The sequence below is a fragment of the Cheilinus undulatus genome, linkage group 7 (genome assembly GCF_018320785.1).
Source record: "Cheilinus undulatus linkage group 7, ASM1832078v1, whole genome shotgun sequence".
Taxonomy (NCBI): domain Eukaryota; kingdom Metazoa; phylum Chordata; class Actinopteri; order Labriformes; family Labridae; genus Cheilinus; species Cheilinus undulatus.
In genome coordinates this window covers 44,759,564-44,773,468 of record NC_054871.1, presented here as the reverse complement: position 1 = coordinate 44,773,468, position 13,905 = coordinate 44,759,564, and the positions used below count along the sequence as shown (strand labels likewise).

Sequence of the window (13,905 nt, the reverse complement as noted above, 5' to 3'; positions counted from 1 at the left end):
CTCAGCTTCTTTATTAGAGCAAACAGAGCATCATCACAGCAGCAGCAGCAGTGTTTCCAACACAGAGCGAGAGGAGTGTCCCTATCAGTGGAGTGGACTAACAACATGTGCACATAGATTTGCTTTCTCTTACCTAAGGAGCATCCTTTTCCAATCATCAATTTTGGGATTTTTCTTTTTGCTGTGTGGAATATTTCCTCTTGGAGCTGGACTTACTTTTGTTGTTTGGATGTTATTTCCAGCATCTAGAAACGAGCTTGATCACAGGGTGATTGTTTATTTTTATTAATAAGCTTTGTTCTGCCCCATATAACTGTCTAATTTTTTCATTTGCTGGCAAATTTATGAGCCAACTTGCTTTTTTGCCATTTCCCCCTTACAGTCCAGTTTGCAGACTGAGATGCTTAATTGTCTCTTTTGTTCACTGACTTATTGACTGGCTGCTGTGTAAACTGGCAGACAAATTAAGGCTCTATTTGCTCTCTAAACACCGCCTGACTGCTTGTTTCAATGTCTGACTGGATGGCTTATGCTACCTACTTTTTTCCCTGACTGTCTATCTTGTTTATTGCATCACAACCTGAGAGAAAAAACACTTATTTTATTTCCTATTTTGCTGACAGACTGGGAGTGGCATTATCACAGTCACATCCCAAAGCTTCCTGACTTTTTTTCTTCAAGAAAGATGGTGATGAAGAGGAGGGAGGGCTGATAACAGAAACAACAAACAATATAAAAAGGGAAGGTGCAGAGAGACGAGAGGTGAAAATTAGATTCAGAAGCAAAAAGCAGGCGAGATTGTCGGGGACGGAAGGGTGGCGAGAGGAGGCGTGGCAGCGGAGAGAGAGAGCTGAGAGAGAGAGAGAGAGAGAGAGTGAGCTGGAGGAGAGTGGATGCGACCCATACCGTGAGATGCTGTGCTGGCTAAGAGAAGACGAGATGTCGGTCCAGGAGCTGCTACAGAGGGTGCAGTGTGTCATCACTCATGTTGGTAAGCTCACCTATTTCCTCCTATCTCATCACTCCTTCGGAATTTTTACTCGATCAGATGCTGAGGACCAGAGGGGATTTTATTTTCTGTGGGTGATTGCTCTCTTCTGCTTGAGAAACACCATATTGTTGCTTGAGGTTGATGATAAAGGTGCTGCCTTTTCCTGGAAATCCTTGGATAGTGTCATTTGTGCTGGGAAGCAGAGCAGATGAAAGGGAGGCAGGGGATCTCCGTCCTCTCATCAGGACCGCTGATCGCAGAGGGATGCTCTGCACATGAGCAGAGGAGAAAGTGTCGTCAGGAAACGAGAGGGGAGAATATGAAAAGGATACGTTAAAGGCTGTGATTTCATTGAGTTTTGTCTCTATAGCTGCTTGTGTGGGGCTTGATTCATCTAAATGAATATCTGCTTGGACCAAGACTGGATTATCTTTGTCCCAACAAGAATTATTAAAGGACTACAATCTAAAACAGAGATATACAGTATTTTGCATATGATATTAGGACCTTCAGTTGTAATTAGTCTTATTTAACTCATCTTTAAGCATTTCCTCTCTTAGCAGTACTATTTTTTTTGTTTTCAAGACCAGTATTTAATACAATTGCATCTTGCAGTATGTAACACCCCTCTCCTTTAACCTCACCTTCTCCCTCTATGTCCTTTCCCTTTCCCTCTCTCCCCTCCTCATTTCTTTCCATACCTTCCTGCATCACCCTATCTCCACCACTTCTCTTTCCCTTTCCTCCCCTTCTTCCATTTTTTTATTCTTTCCATTCTCTCTCTCCTTCCCCTCCTCACCTCCATCCATTTTCCTTTCTTTCCTCCCTCTCTCGTCTCTCTCACTCTCTACGTCCGGGTTATTTTCCCGGTCTGGTGAGGAAATAGGTTAATGTGCCACGCTGGAGTGTATCGCACGGCATCCTCCATCACTGCACTTCCTGCATCGCGTAGAGCAGTGAGGGATGGGGAGGCGGAGGAGGGCTTGTGCAGAGCGTTACTATGGAAACTGCTAGCTTCTGCCATACCAGGAACCAGGCATTGCTATATGGGAAGACTGGCACACATGGGATGCATCTGATAGTGTTTGTGGCATTTCATGCCGCCAGGAGGTGTTAATTTAACCCATTTTTTTGTCTATCTTTGTTTGGGTATATAGTGCCTTAAAGGTAATCACCTCCATGGATGTTTTACCATTTTAGATTTTATGAATCAATCATGGTCAATACAACTTGGCTTTTTTGACAAAAAAAAATTACACAAACCTTCACTGTCAAAGTGAAAACAGATTTCTACAAATATAGATCTGATTAAAAAAAAAATTAATGTAAAATAAGTGACTGCATAAATATTCACCCCCTTCAAGTCAGTATTTACTAAATGCACCTTTGGCTGTAGTCACAGCTCTGACTATGTGGATAGGTCTCAATCAGGCTTGCACATCAGCACTCTGAAATTACACTCCATTCTTTTTTGCAAAACAGCTCAAGCTCTGTAGGGTTGCACAGAGATTCAGTGTGAACAGGCCTTTTCAAGTCCAGACACAAATTTTCTATTGGATTGAAGTCTGGGCTTTGACTCGGTTGTCTTTAAACCATTTCTGTGTAGCTTTCCCTGTATGCTTTGGGTCATTGTCTTGCTGGAGAATAAATCTTCTCCCAAGGAGTAGTTCTCTTGCAGACTAAAAAAGATTGACCTCCAGGATTTTCCTATATTTTGCTACAATCATTTAACCCTTTACCTTTACAATCCTTCCAGGGACAGCTGCTGAGAAGCATCCCCATAGCCTGATGCTGCCACCACCATGCTTCACAGTGCGGATGGTGTGTTCATAGTGATGTAGTGTTTGGTGGCCACCAAACAATGTGTCATGTCTGATGGCCTAAAAGCACCATTTTGGTCTCATCAGACCAAAGAACTTTCTTCCACATGTGGCCTTCTCTTTGCCTCTCTCCCATAAAGCTGGTGAAGAACACAGGCAACTGTAGTCTGAGGCATTCTGTCCCATCTCAGCTGCTGAAGCTTGTAACTCCTTCAGAGTAGTCAAAAGTGTCTTGGTTGACTCTCTCACTAGTCTCCTCAGTCTGTGAGGACGGCCTGATCCAGACAGTTCTGTGCCATATTCCTTCCATTACTTAAAGATGGATTTAACTGAACTCTGGGGGATTATCAGTATCTTGGAAATGTGTTTGTATCCATCCCCTGACTTATTATTTTCAGTACCCTTTTTTTTGTTGTTTGGAGTGTTCTTTTGTCCTCACGGTGTAATGTTAACCAGGAATACTGATTAACCAGTGGCTTGATGTTTCAGACACAGCTGTATTTAAACTACAGTCACTGCACTGCACTCAGGTGATCTTCATTTCACTAATTGTGAGACTACTAGCACCAATTGGCTAAAGCTCTGTTGAATTAGGTCAGTCACTTTAAAGGGATAAATATTTATGCAGTCACTAATTTACCCTTTTTTATCAAAAAGAGCCAAATTGACCATGACTGATTCATAAAACCAGTGAAGAGGTAAAACAACCAAGAGGGTAAATATTTTTATAGGAACTGTAATTTCCCAAATATGGAGAAAACCATGTAAAAAGACTGAAATATATAAGTGTGTCTGGTTTAGCTCAGCTGTTCCCTCCTTATGCAAACTGTGAATGGTCTGGTAAATGAAATTGAGCTTGTAGCGTTTTTCTAGTTGCATTACTACCCAAAGATGTTTCTACAGTGAGGGTTACTCATTCGCATCCACCCACTCCACATTCACACACTGATGACGGCCGCTACTCTGTAAGCATCCATACAGGTTCATACGCCACCGATGCTGCAGTAGTAGCAAACTGGGGTTGATTTTCTTGCCTAAGACCACATCATGTGACTGCAGGAGATGGGAATGTCTCTGGTTGAGAGGCATCAGACTTGACCTACAGAGCTACAGCACTCTCAAAAGCACAAGACTCAGCAAAAAATCTGTCTCCTGGTGCTGCCCCTGGTGCTGAAAATTGTTTGAGGATGTTGAAGTTGAAGTCTTCAGTATTCCCCACAGTTCATTTTATACTCATTCTTAAAACAAAATGTTGTTTTTTGACCAGCAAGGAGCTCACTTTCTGTTTGAGCCACAGATCTGTTATTAAAGGACTCTAGCTTCTACCAGCAGTTCTAATTTTACTGATTATACTCTTGTGATGGCCACACTGCAAAATGCTCATCCTCTGCTCTTTTATTTCTGTGTTCGTTGTCGTCATCAAGCGTCTTTCCATTTGATTGTCACGTTGACCCATCATTAGTGTCATGCAGGAAAGAGAAGGATGCCCAAAGACTCAAGTGATGAAACATAATTGATTTAGGTTGACCATAGCTCTTGATCAGAGGACGCTCTCAATGCCACACAACTGTCACATCAAATACTCATCTGATGCTCCATTTTTACCATCTGATTTAGAATAATCAGTTCTTGTCAGTTTCAGTTAGCCATGGCTTTCTCACAACTCCTATGGATAGTTGAAATAAGAACCATAGCTGTTTGAAGATGAGAATGTGAGAATCATTTTAGTTGTCCTTTTATTTTTATTCACAGAGGCAAAGTGTAATTCTCAAACTGATGAACTAAACTTTGCACAAAAAGTAAAGATATTTGTGTTTGGTAGATTATTTCTTTGTTGTAACAATGCTTCTTCACAATAAATCTTATTCTGTTGGAAAGCCTTTTAAATGGTGCCACGTTTGCAAAGGAACACACATTTGTGGGATGAGCAGCAGAGCTGAGTCTGTAAAAAAAATTGGCAAATCTTCTCCACCAATGCCATTGACTTTTGTTTGATGGATTGGATGATTGAAGTGATAAAACAAGACATTCTGGAAAATTTAGAATTTATTTAATTAACAGTCAGGGACCTCAGTAGTGTATGAAAGAACCATACACAGCCCCAACAGTTTGTTTGCTGTTTCTATTGTTCTGAGCTCCCAGTACCCCCACGTGATGGGGGTACTGGCGATGCTTGACTGGCCTCTTTGGAGGCATTCTCAATACAGAGAGATGTCAAGATGAGATTCTACAACCAGTGGCCATCCTTCACCCTCTGGGACCAAACTCTATCCAAGAAGACAACACTCGCCCCTACAGGCCGGGGTTTATCAGAGACTACCTGCAGAATTTGGGAGTGGAGAGGATGGAATGGCCTGCCAGCACTCCTGACCTCAACCCCACTGAACACTTGTGGGATCAGCTTGGGTGTGCCAGAGGGACCAATAAAACCACTTTGGCTGACTTATGCACACAGAGCAGTGTGTGACCAGCATGAGGAGGAGGTGCCAGGCTGTTGTGGCTGTTAATGGTTCTTCCAAACGTTACTAAGGCTCCTGTTTGTTAAATGAATAAACTGTAAAATTGCCAATGTCTTGTTTCTTCAGACTTCAATCATTCAATCCACCAAACAAGAGTTAACAGCAGAATAAGCTGTTTGGCATTGGCCGAGAAGATTTGGCAAATTTGTCCATGGGTGCAACCCACATACTCAGCTCTGCTGCTCATCCCACAAATGCATGAAGTTATCTACCAAATATGAATATCTTTACTTTTTGGCTAACTTTAGTTTTTATTCCCTTAATTCAAAGGAAATGTTGTATCTAAGCAGCCAAAATCACACAAATGAAGATATTTGGGTATAATAATTAACCTCCTAACACTGCATCCACATATCAGGACACTTTGTCTTTCCTACAGCATTGTAGTAATTCCTGCTTTAAGACCTTTTGCAATAATTGCCCAGAGTTTCCATTGACGTTTCAGAAAATTTTCCAGGTTTCACTGGAAGTTTTTTGAAGTGAAATCTTTGAATATTTCTATGTGAAGTTGGGAAATTTGGGGGTTGTTTGGGGATGTTTGTTTGGAAATGTATCTGTAACTTTGAGAAATTTGCATTTTTGACATTTTTGATGGGGTTGGGGGTTTGCTTTGAAATTTGTAAGTATTCTCAAGGAAACAAGGGAAATTTACTTTTTTATTTAGTGGAATTGGAAGGAAGGAGAAATCTAGAATTTTATGGAAATTTCAGGGATATTCGTAAGGATGTTGGGGGGGCATAATTTTCATAGACTCTAGAGGGGAGTTTTATGGTACTTTCAGGAATTTATATGGTATTCTGGGGGTGTTCTTTTTTTACATCAACATGGAGACTTCATGGTAAGGTTTCGCTTGAACTTTTAAGGAATATTTGAAGCTATTTTGGATACTTTTTATGTGAAACTTTAAAAATACAAGAATATTCACAGAAGTTGTTGGGAGTTTTGTTAAAATTTCTGAGAATCTGTGTTGATATTGGATATCATTTTTGGTCAGAATTAATTCTTGTTCAAAGACAAGGCTGAACTCTTAAATATCCAGATCCTACTTCTCCCAAATAAGGGAATGCAACTAAAAATGCATCCCAAACTAAAGCTCAGGTCTCAGGAGGTTAATGATCACAATATGAAGAAAAGTCTTCATCCTAGCACTTCGTCAGCTCACTGTATTCCAGAGAAAGATGCTCACAAGAAACTCTGCAAAGTAGCGTGTAGGAGTGGAAGGCTGGAAGTCAATGGTGTTAAAATAAGAGATGACTTAGATGCTTAGAAACACATCAGACAACAGCGATTGATAATGGGAGCGCTGCTCAGCTGAATTTCACACTAGTTTGATAGAGAAGGTTTTTGCACATGAGGCTTTTCAGCAATAGTAGCCATAGAGCTTTTTGTTGTGAATTTCATTTTATTAAGAGTGGATGTCAAGGTTTCTGCTGAGGCTGTCAAAATGTGGACAAAAAGCATCAAGTAGAAATAGTCATCGTGATAAGAGGGTCAGCTGCAGGTACTTATCGGTTATTTCTCAATGGCAATACAAGCCCAGCTCCAGTCCAAATGTTAAGTTTCCCTTGGCAAGACACTGCTCCCTGAATTGCTCCTGATGGCACAGCCAGCAGTGAAAATGTATGAATGGGATTAATCAGTAATACTGACTGTCACTTTACATAGCGTCCTCTGCCATCAGTGTTTGAAAGTGGGGTAAATTTGTGAACATGCTGTGTATTATGACTCCATGATCCTTGTCAGTCAGTTTCTGGTAATATACCTTTCTTTTGTCTATTATTGACTTGTTATATGTATCCCAGGAAATCTACGTGTATACCCTTTAGTGTTATGATGACATCATACTGCATCCCATCACCTACTCCCATCCACACCTACAGACAAACGCCCCCTCTTTGTCATTGCCTGTAGACCACATGACGATGTGACTCATGGTGAAATCCTCTATTGGTGGCTGATGACATCACAGCAGCACCAGGATGTGTAATTTACCGAACGTCTGCCTTCCCCTCATGCATAATTCATGAGCGCACATGCTGCTTTATGGATGCTCGATCTAAAATGGCTCCCCCCGTCCCAGCGAGGCATGCTGTCAGGATGATTAGTGCTGAGGCCTGCAGATAGCAGCTCGCTGCTCTGAAACACAATCAGATTCTTGTTCAATTTATAGCTCCTTTGAACTGAAGCCCCTGCCCCCTTCAGCCACGCTCCATCTGCGAGCCCCTCCTAAATGAGTGTTTTATCAAAGGAGGGTGTGTTACAGGGACCTTATGGTTGACCTTCAGAGTTTCCAGTGTAAAAGGTCAGACTCTAGGGAGAGATGATGCTGAATGTTGCTGTGTTTGGTTGCTCAGGGCTACAGCGAGAGCAGAAAGGAGAACAATACCTCTTTGAGCCTGCAGGGAAATTCCTCCTCAGACACTAACATTTTAAATATGGATAGTATATCATGTGAAGCAGGGTTCTGAGAGACTGATAGAAGGTAGAGAGATACTGTAACTTAGTTATGGAAGGCTGAGAAGGGCTGCTGATGGGCACTGATACATTTTGCATTGATGACTTTCCATGCTCCGTGCATCATTAAAAGGGTTCCTGTTTGAGTTAAGAGGATAGAGTTGGAAATTGGAAGAGAAAGAGTGGGGAATGAACTCCAGGACAGGTGCCATAGATGAGACCTTAGGGTCCCTGCCTGCTTGGAGGATTATTGCCTCCATACATGGAGGGTTACATAGGGTGCAACCCTAATTGCTAGGCCACCCGAGCCTCTTGTTTTGTTGTGTTTTGATGGTAAACAGTCTGCAAACTGCATGCTTGTGCATGTCTTCACACTTGCCCATTCCCGCCATGTTTGCACAGTTATAGTGGATGCTGGTTTGTAACACTGTGTCCAAACAGCATACTAGTGTCAGACACTGCATCACACAACATTGCATGCTTGCTGTCCACACTGGATGTGTTAAATTATTAATTGTCTGCCCCCTCATAAAAATATCAGTCCCTAATTTTGAATGCAGAGCAATGAAGATGTGATGTTATTTACTGATGGGCATTAGTCATGATGGCTCTTTCTCTCTCAGTCAGCAGCAAACTGGAAGAGGGGCTGCAGCTGCTGCAGATGCCATGTTTTGCATTTAGTTCTTGTTGTAACACAGCTATTATATTTGCACAGAGCTTATCCGTGTAAGTTGTTATAAAGGCTGTAACACCATACAATTCACTGATTGATTCCTAAACTTGGACGGTGGTTTGCATTGTCAATTTTAAGTGTTGAACATAACATGCTGCTTAACTGTGTCATCTCCACCTGGCACATTTACATCAACCTGTGAGCTTGTTATAACAAATGAATGTGCACATTAGGGCTTGTAAGCCTCTGAAGCATTTCAGTTCTTAGTCTTTTTGCCAGCTTTGCTCTAGTTATTATTGATCTTTCTGTCTTTATTATCACCTTGACTGTCTTGGGTCGGAGGAATTAACCATTGACATGGAACACCAGTCAGACGGACAAAGATGCCCCTCCATGCCGCCTGATCAAGTGCAGAGAGAGAGAGAGAGAGCTCTCCCACAAGTGTAGCTGGTTTAACGCCAATGTATACCAGGATAGCCACTCTTGGCCTAAGTTAAAAGCATAAGATTTCAAACATAGAGGTGGATTTTATGAATGCACAACTATCTCCACTTTGTAAAGAAAGATAACAAACTCTGTTGAATGTGGCAGATGAAAGACAATCAAGAAAATATTCCTGTCCAACCCTCCTGATACCATGTCATCCACTTGCTTCCTTGTTCCCTGCCAATCTCAATGGAAGTGACAGAAGGGAAAACAGGAATGGGGCGACGAGGGACAATGTTGCAACACATTGCACTGCATCATTCCCAGGATGTCAACAACAGGAATCATCATAATCCAGCTGATTTTGTTCCTGATGCTTCCTCACATTAGAACAGGGTGTTAAGTGTCCATAAGTATTAGCTCATCTGATTCATACACACTGCCACTGACACAGCAGTGGAGTAACTTGCCCAAGGACACATGAACCCCTGACCTTCCAACTGAGACATCCAACTTCACCACTGAGTCACAACCGCTCCGGATAAAACCACCAGAGCAAATGTTATTGAGATCACAATATCACAAAGTGTTACTGGTAGTAAAAAATTACTGGTTTGTTTGTGAGAATGACTCTTATTTCTAAAGATCTTTAGGGTTTATCTCAGTCCTATCTAACTATCCCAGATTATATCATTAATGCAGATAAAGACATAAATAATACAGAACACTGAGTCAGTAAAACAACTGGAAATACTTAGCATTTTCATCTGATGGGTGATTTGTGTTAATTATCTTTTTAATGTCTAACAGACAGAAAAAATAAAAACTAACTCTTAAATGCAGAGTTATCCACATAGATGCCACCTGTGGAAGAGGATAAGGGCCACTGTTTTTTTTTTTTTTTTTTCAAGATGCACAATTTTTTTTTTTTTTTTTTCGAATTCTGAGATTAATGTCACGATTCTAAGTCAAAAGTCCATCCATCCATTTTTTGTACCCCTTATCCGTCCATCTTATCCAACTTATCCGGTGGCAAGTGTTCTGTTTTATGCTGCAGTCTGCTGGGGAGGCAGTGTAAAACACAAGGATGCAAGGCATCTTAACAAACTGGTTAAAAAAGGTGGAGGTGGAGAGACGCGCACTGAGCAAGGTGGAGGCCATTCTGAGAAACATGGATCATCCACTTCATATCTCCCCCAATGAGCAAAGAAACAACGGTGGTGGACGGCTCCTATCCCTGAGCTGCAGGACAGAAAGATTTAGAAAATCTTTCATACCATCAGCAATTAGACTGTATGATTCTAAAGTAAACAGATGAGACTCCCAGACGATTGAATTTCCCTTCAGGGATAAATAAAGTTCTTGTATTGTATTGTATTGTATTGTATCCCGTTAGGGGTTTCAAGTGTGCTGGAGCCTATCCCAGCTGTCACTGGGCGAGAGGCGGGGGAACACCCTGGACTGGGCGCCAGTCAATTGCAGGGCTGACATATAGAGACAGACAACCAGGCACGCTCACATTCACACTTACGGCCAATTTAGAGTCCCCAATTAACCTAATCAGCATGTTTTTAATGGTGGGAGGAAGCTGGAGTACTCAGAGAGAATCCACACATGCACAGGGAGAACATGCAAACTCTGCACAGAAAGGCCCTGACCAGGTAGCAAACCAGGAAACTTCTTCCTGTGGGGCCCCTGCGCCGCCATGGAGGTAAAAGCCTTCTGATTTTAATTTCAGAATTCTGACTTTTGTCTCTCAGAATTCTGACATTTTTCCTTAGAATTCTGACTTTAATCTCAGAATTCTAACTTTAATCCCAATATTTTGACTTTTTTTTTCACAGAGTTCTGACTTAAATATGAAAAATCTGACATTTTTCCTCAGAATTCTGACTTCAATCCCTGAATCCTGACTTTTTTCTAAAAATTCTGACTTTAATCTCAGAATTCTGACTTTAATACCAGAATTCTGACATTTTTCTTGGGAATCCTGACTCTAATCTCAGAATTCTGACATTTTTCCTCAGAATTTTGACTTTAATCTCAGAATTCTGACTTTAATCTTAGAATTTGGACTTTTTCCCAGAATTTTGACTTTTTTCCCTCAGAATTCTAATTTTAATCTCAGGATTCTGCCTTTTATCTCAGAATTCTGACATTTTTCTTGGAATTCTTACATTTTTCTCAGAATTCCACCTTTTTCAGAGTTATGAATTTTTCTTTCTTTTCAAATAATAAAAAACATGCATCCCAAAAAGTTTTTTTCAGTGACCCTAATCTCTTTTGTAGCTCCCAGTTTTGCCATTAAAATCAACAATTACTAGTTTTTAATAGCCTTTTATATAACCCCAGTAACTTTAACTAAATGGATAAATCCCCCTCTTTCATGGTCTCAGTGAACTGAGATAGATTGAAATATTTAATACGGGGAACTGCTCTAGAGCACTTCAATAATGGAGCTAATAGGATTAGCATAAAATCCACAAGTAACTGGGTGTTGGTATTTTGAAACATTTTCTTTACATAGCTGACCAATATACAGTGACACACATTACTAAGCATTACTCTGCAGGTACTATTGGCTACAAGGCAGCACATATTCAACATCTGTGAGGAACACAAAGAGTTAGAGAGAGGGGAGGGGGCCTCAGAGGCTGGGAAGACTGAATTAAACATTTACTACAATGACTACAGTATGTCAGCATCAAAGGCTTCAAGTATGAAACATATTTTTCACAGATGTGTTGAAGCTGTTGTTGACAGCACAGAGAAGCGTTGCTTCATGTCAGTCTGACAGATTCTTGGCAGGATCAGGCGAAGTCCTTCAAAATCAGAACCTCACAGAACAATGAATAAAGTGCTGGTTTGTTGCTTTTTAGGATTTATGATCATTTTTATCCCATTCAGTAAAGAAAGCCTCATGCAAATCAAAGCTGTAATTTTACCCATCAGAAACCTTTCAGTTACACTCTATTTCAAACTGCTGAGAATAGTCGTTTCAAAATAAGTGTGGGAAAATTTAAACAATGAACCGTCATATTAGTTTGATATTTAAGAGCCAGGCTGATGGCATCAATACAGATAACACATTTTTTAATTTTTTTTTTTTACTCAAAAAAACTTGTTAACATAAAATAAATAATCAAACCATGAAGAAATACAGCTTTCTTCTAATCTCCTTTATTTTTTATTTTGGTTTATATTTGTTAGGGTAGGACACATTATATTCATGGGTTATCCATCCATCCAGTCTGACTCTAGGATAGACTGGCTATTTTAGAGGAATTAGGTCAAAGGTCAAGATCACTAGGCCTCGTGTTTGTGAAGACCAGATCTCAAGATTGCTTTGAGGTATTTTCTTCCAACTTTGCACTAAGGTCAACTCTGACACAAGAATGAAGTGATTAGATTTTAGTGGCCATGGGTCAAAGGTCATGGTCACTGGACCTCATGTCGGTACCTTACTTGTGAATGTGAAATCGCAGGAACACTTTGTGGGACATTCTTTAACTTTTGCACAACGTCCACTGTAAGTTGGTGATAACTCAAATACAGTTTGGAGGTTCAAGGTCACGGTCAAAACCACCTCATATCTCCTTCACGTCCACCTCTGTTCTTTTGCTGTCCAGCAAATATTTACCTGATGGAGGCATGTAACCATCAGACAGTTCTAGTTTGCTACATACAGTGCATTCAGAAAGTGTTCAGACTCCCTTCCACTTTTTAAAAAAATGTTTTATGTTGTAGTCTGATGCTACAGTTAAAAAAATACTCTTTTTGTCTCTCATTAACCTACACTCGCACCTCATCATGATGAAGTGGAAAGAGAATTGTTCAATTTTTTGCAAATGTGTTACAAATAAAAAAACGTGAATATCACATTGGTATAATCATTCAGATCCTTTGTAAAAACAGTTTATATTTAGCTCAGCTGCCTCTGATTTCTCCTGCTTGGAATTTGCGAAAATTCCAAATTAAAGCGCAGTGTGCTCTCATATGTTTTGCACTGAGGAGAGGCTTCTCTGCCCAGATCAGTGGAGGGCTACAGTGATGGCTGTCCTGTAACTTTCTCCACATCTCTGAGAGCTCAGTCAGAGACACCATCAGGTTCTTGGTCAGCTCCCTTTCTTAGGCTCTTCTTCCCCCTTATATTTGGTCTGGCCGGGCGACAAGCTCTTAAGAGTCTGGGTTGTGCCAAATTTCTTCTATTTGAGAATTATGGGGGCTACTGTACTCTTGGGAACCTTCAGTGAAGCAGAGTTTTCTTCCCAAGATCTTTGCCTTGCAGCAGTCCTGTCTCTGAGCTCTGCAGGCAGTTCCTTTGACCTTGTGGCTTGGTTTTTGCTCTGATGTGCATTGTCAGTTGTGTGGCCTTTAATAGAGAGGTGTGTGCCTTTCCAAATCATGTCCAATCAGTTTAATTTACCCCAGGTGGACTCCAATCAAGGTGTAGAAACATCTTTAAAAAAGTCAGAGAAATAGGAGGGATGTGAGCTACATTTTACTATTTTTTTTTCACATTTTACTTAATGTAAAGTTTCAGCTTTCTAATTTTAAAGGTCACATATTTTACCCCTTTAAGACAAGTTTGTTTTGCTTTCAGAGGTCCCCTAAACATGCCTGTGAAATTTCTTGCTGAAAAAACACTCCAGTATTTGATTTTTGCATGTCTAAAACACTGTGGTTTTAAATGTTACTGAGCTGTCTGACTCCACCTCTGACCACGCCCCTCTCAAGAATGGGTGTGGCTTAATGGATGTGGCTCTCCTGATCTTCCTCTAAGCTGGCAGCTGAAAGGAAGATCAGGAGAGGAGGGCAGAGCTTTCTTCCAAGCAGGGAGGACCAAACGAACCTGGGGACGGGACTAACTCCCCACATGACATCATGAGGGGAAAATCTGAGAATGGCTTGCTTCAGCACACATTTTCTGAAAGGTGGAGAAAGAGAGGGGAGGAGGGCATGGATTTTTCTGGTACCTGAGGGGACTGTGGACAGGCCAGGGGCACATTTTTTTTGATAGAA

General features: G+C 40.9%; 1 protein-coding gene across 3 annotated transcripts in view; it reads left to right on the top strand.

The window, feature by feature from the left end:
* Nucleotides 1-895: 895 nt before the first annotated feature.
* The window catches only part of mcf2l2 (MCF.2 cell line derived transforming sequence-like 2), a 203,842-nt gene continuing 190,832 nt past the window's right edge, over nucleotides 896-13,905 (top strand). For 2 of the 3 annotated variants that reach the window (XM_041792057.1, XM_041792053.1), the window contains exon 1: nucleotides 896-991. In XM_041792057.1, coding sequence (XP_041647991.1) covers nucleotides 913-991 — 79 coding nt within the window. In that variant the 5' untranslated portion in view covers nucleotides 896-912. The remainder of the gene's footprint in view (nucleotides 992-13,905) is intronic. The other variant, XM_041792054.1, reaches the window with a different exon arrangement.